Source organism: Trachymyrmex septentrionalis, unplaced genomic scaffold (assembly GCF_001594115.1).
Source record: "Trachymyrmex septentrionalis isolate Tsep2-gDNA-1 unplaced genomic scaffold, Tsep1.0 scaffold63, whole genome shotgun sequence".
NCBI classification, from domain to species: Eukaryota; Metazoa; Arthropoda; class Insecta; order Hymenoptera; family Formicidae; genus Trachymyrmex; species Trachymyrmex septentrionalis.
The window spans coordinates 135332-140168 of record NW_017305811.1 but is presented as its reverse complement, the minus strand read 5'-3'; the positions used below and the strand labels follow the sequence as shown (position 1 = coordinate 140168).

The window sequence follows — 4837 nt, the reverse complement described above, 5'->3', positions numbered from 1 at the left end:
TAATATATATATATATATATAATACTGATTCTACAATGAGTCGATAATCCTAAGTTTTATCAGTGAAGTTGACCACTAGCCAACTTGTACAACTAATGTTGATTGGTCAACTTCATTGATAAGACTAAGACTTCCGACTACAGACTCATTGTAGGATTAGCATAAGATTTTCTGTATACACATATAAATATTACAGAAATTTAAAACACGCTTTTGTAAGCGAGGTAGAACAGTGAGACAAAAAAGTCTCGTTATACAAAGGGTATTGCCTGTTGTATCTGCGCCAAATATGTCATCAGAAAATTTGACAACTAACGCTAGTGTATGTCAAATGCAAACTAATAAAATAACAGTAAATGCGAACGATGCTCAGGACAAAACTTTCTTAGACGCTTTAGAGACAAGTGGAGATACAAAGAATTCTAATTCAATTATTACTAGTGCTACCCAAATTCTTAAAGAAGGTGAACATCAATGGTTAAATAGCGAGGTAATTAAAATATTTATAATCAGTATAAATGTGCATAATATATTTTTGTGTGAAAAATTAATCGACAGAACAATCGAATTATAGGTTGCAGATTTTTCATTAAGCAGTTTCTTAGGGCAGCTTGAATCACCTATGAAAGGTTCACAAAGAAGTCAAGCAGGTGAACAAATTATAGAAGATATTCGTCCTTCTTCTGATGTAAATATAAATATACAATTTATATTAAATATTATTTTATTTTATACTTTTTATTATAAATGCTTGTCTGCTTTATAATGATATTTCAGGTTGTGTCACATATGCAATGCCTCATGGGAGAAAACAGTGTGGACTACATGGCAAAATTTGCAAATCTTGCATCTCAAATGGCTTGCGATGAAAACAAAAAATAGGTAAATCATAACAGTATAAATCTTTTAATAAAATTAAATAGTTTATATATTTTCATATTTGTAACACATGGAAAATTAGCTTGCTATTCTAACATACAGTAAGTCAAGTAAGAGCGTGGTCGGTCTTTCTCAAAGCTAATAAAAGATATCGCCCTAAATCTATCATGAATCCATAGAGGGTACCTTTGTCCTTGATGCACTATCAAGGAAGATTCAGTTGTCATTGAATTTTCTTAAGAGAATCACATTAAGCGCCATGAGTACCAAATACGCATCACGAAGCGTGTTCCTCACGTTGTGTTTCTCTGCACTCACTCGAAAGGTCCAAAAATATCACAATTAGCGGCTGCTAAATATATGAAAAAGTCGAAATCATTCGTACAGAAGTGAGTGCAGCGATATAATGTGGCAAAAAATGTCGATTTACCGGAATGATTTACCGGAACGTGGCTCGATATGCAAAGTGGACAAAAAAAGACAATAAAAAAATAGTGAATCTGTTTTCGCGGAATCCTGGCTTAACATTGCGTCAAGGACAAGCAAAATTGAAGTAGAAAGGTTTAGATATATCGTATGAAACTATTCGAACCTATCTCAAGGCTAATAACATGAACTCGACCACGCTCTTACTTGACTTACTGTAACTCAATGAAGTATGCGCATTTATCTGTATTTATTAAATTTTTGCAGAGATGCATTTAATACAGAATAAACAGAGATATACGTGGTATACTTCTAGAAAGGGAGTGATTCTACAGCTTTAAATAAATTGAAATAATAGCATAAATTTTTTTAAGCAGTCTTTCTTTTTTAGAAAAACAAACTGAAAGTTTCCTACAGGATTAGGAAAGTTACTTAATAAAGTAGTTATCGTTACAAGTTACTGGCTCTAAAAAGTAATATGTTACAGTTGCAGTTATTCAAAAAGTAACTTTTCACTTACTTTCCAGTTACTTTTTCATTATTATAACAAAACAACATGGGTAACATCAATATTATTAAGATTAATAGATATCAAAGAAAAAGATCGAATGCCTTTTAGGTCTAGCTGGGTTTTAAATACTAAGCATTAAAAAGATCGCAGCTTAGACCGTGGCCAAGATTTCCTATTTCTTATTTGATGAGTTTCAAAATATACGATCCAATAAGATTCTTATTGCTTAAGTACTTACACAACTATGTGAATTTATATATACTGTTAAAAAAAGATGTAATTAAATTAAAAAGAGTTACAATTAAAAATTCACATTTTAATTTCCTTTTTGGTAAAGTTTCCTATAATAATTTGTTTTTGAGTTATACTGAATTTACAAGAAAAAGTTGTCCATTTTGTAACACTTTCTTTAAAACGCTACTTTGTCAAAAAATCGTAGAAAAATGTTCCAAATATGAATTTGTCTGGAAATTAATCTTAAAGACTCGTTTTTGCCTAGCAGCCAATTCTGAGCCCCGCTCAAAGACGACCAATAGACAATGGGTGCATCCAGAAGCACGACCGCTCGTTGAGCGCTCAATGAGCTTTTGCATCTGATTGATATATTCCATTAGATCTAAAAATATAGATCAAACAGGTACAAGAGCTCACTGAGCGCATCGGACCTTGCTAATAACGAGTGTTTAATACCTTTTTCTTTGTTCCTAAAAACTTATAAAACGGAAAAGAAGAATAGAATAAAATTTTTCAAAATTTTCTGTTCTATTTGGAATTGGACGTACTACAATGGGTGCATTTAGAACGATAATTGCTCACTGAGCACTCAGTGAGCGCTTTCATCTGATTGGCATATTTCGTTAGATCCTAACATATAGATCAATAAAATTCCTTTAATTAAAAAATCACATCGAATGAAATAATAGTTGCAGTATTATAAAATTTTTTAATGAGAAATTTTTACCCATGTTTTAATAAAATAATAAAATAATGCCTTCAACATTTGTTCGACAGATGCAGATTTAGAAGAGCGGTGTTTTATTTAATAAAGAATTTTCTTATTCTGATATAATTGTTTTACATATTAATATTGAAATTATTGGATAAAAAAAAACTAGCTAGGTACAATTTTTTTTTTCTTTTAAGAATTTGACTTTATTTGGTGATTAAAATAAAAAAGTTGTGATTGTTGTTTTTATCAACAGTTTAAAAACCTTTTAGTCAAACAAAAAAATTCCTAATAAATATCTTAAATAATTTTTACCAATTTTTTTCCATTAAACTAAAAATTTAATTTATACTTAGATGCAAACTTGCGATGATTAACTTTTTTTTTATAATTAGAGAACCTAAAATTAAATGCAGTACATTAAGTACTTTTATGTTTTTAATATCATTCCACATCGTGCACCTTTGAAACATCATTTTTATTTTTATTTTTTTTTAATTTGCTGACATTCTGCATGAATCTTGAATTTCGTATGAAATTTTTTTTTGTTTATATTGTAAAAATACTGCTTGAATGTAAAACTAGAAGTTATTTTTACATAAAAATAATACCATATCACATATATTAGGTACCGCGGAAAGTTTGTGTCGTTTTTTCAAGAGATGTTTATAGGGGGAAAAACGCAAACTTTTGCATACCTAATATTTCACCATTAATATGTATTTTAATTAAGTAATCAATGTGCGCACCATAAATATATGAGAGAGGTGTAACACAGGCCAGAAGCCTAACGTAAGAAGAAGAAGAATGTATTTTTACTTCAAAAAATCTAGAAAAAAATTTTCCAGTTATAAACGTGTAATTTCCATGTCTGAGTTTTTTTTAGTGTTGTAATGATGATGTTCGAGATTGAGACATGGTTAATTGAGATCCTTCTAGTTTTCTCTATCAAATTTTATCTTATTTCCTTTTGTGAATGAATAATAACTTTGCTTCTGATGCCTGATCTATTTATTCGTTACTAAAAATTTTTACTTTATCGTTTTTGCTCCAAATTATTTCACAAACAAACAAGTCTATTTCAATATAGCACATAAGACTTAACTTGTTTGTTTTATGAATTTTCGTACTTATTAAATTACACTTGTCTTTTAATTATTATTTTTGTAAAGTATAATTAGGCAAGAAGAGATATGTTCTAGATAGAAGAAATTATTTTAAAAGACTATATACTCCATGCATATTTCTTTCATATTGTTGATACATTTTTTACACATCTGCGAAATTACTAGGAGTCCTTAGGAGTTTCGTACATATTTATGTCGATTATATTGTACTTCAAACTTTATATCATATTCTTTAACAAATCAATAATAATGAGATAGGACGTTCCGCCGTAAAAATATCCATATTTTTAGAAGCAGAGCCTAGTCTTTTTCCTAGCGAATTGCGAAATATACATCAAAATGATTCATAGTGCTTACGTTTGTACAATTACTGACACATGTTTATCTAGGGTTTATGATAATTGCAGGTATAATTATCCATAAACGTAAGCAACGTGTTTCACGGATGTCTTTCCTCCGAATCGATCGGTTATTTAATTGAATATTTTCAATTAATCGTACGTAATTATACGATGCGATATGTAATACGTTTGGAAATATAAATATCTATGGCAATCCAAAGAACGTAAAAGAAATATAAAGAATTGTATTTAATTAAATAAATTAAGAAGTATAATAAAATAAATAATTATGTATATGTAATAAAAGAAATATAAGGAATTATATTTAATTAAATAATAATTAAAGTAATAAATTAAAGGAATATAATAAATAATAATTAATTTAGTAATGTCATAAAAATTATTCAATTACTTAACGTCATAATTGTATGTTATAACGTCATATGTAATGTTATAATGTACTGCAGGGAGCAGATGTGAAAATGTTCATCATTATAAGTTTATTGTACATGCGTACATTTTCCTAAAAGCTAATTATTACAAATTACTTGTAAAAAAAATTGATGTGGATATACAAATATATGTATGTGCGTGCGCGCGCGCGCGC

At 28.9% G+C, this 4837-nt stretch overlaps 1 protein-coding gene across 5 annotated transcripts in view; it reads left to right on the top strand.

Annotated features, from left to right (window-relative positions):
* LOC108753061 (protein cramped-like) overlaps positions 1-4837 on the top strand; it is an 18781-nt gene that overhangs the window by 6058 nt on the left and 7886 nt on the right. For 4 of the 5 annotated variants that reach the window (XR_001939597.1, XR_001939596.1, XM_018494402.1 and 1 more), the window contains exons 8-10: positions 197-490; positions 575-688; positions 778-882. Coding sequence is in view for 3 of the 5 variants with exons in the window: in XM_018494402.1 (XP_018349904.1) it covers positions 197-490; positions 575-688; positions 778-882 (513 nt within the window). In the remaining 2 variants the exon portion in view is untranslated. Of the gene's footprint in view, positions 1-196; positions 491-574; positions 689-777; positions 883-1572; positions 2052-4837 lie in introns of those variants that run through there. The other variant, XM_018494401.1, reaches the window with a different exon arrangement.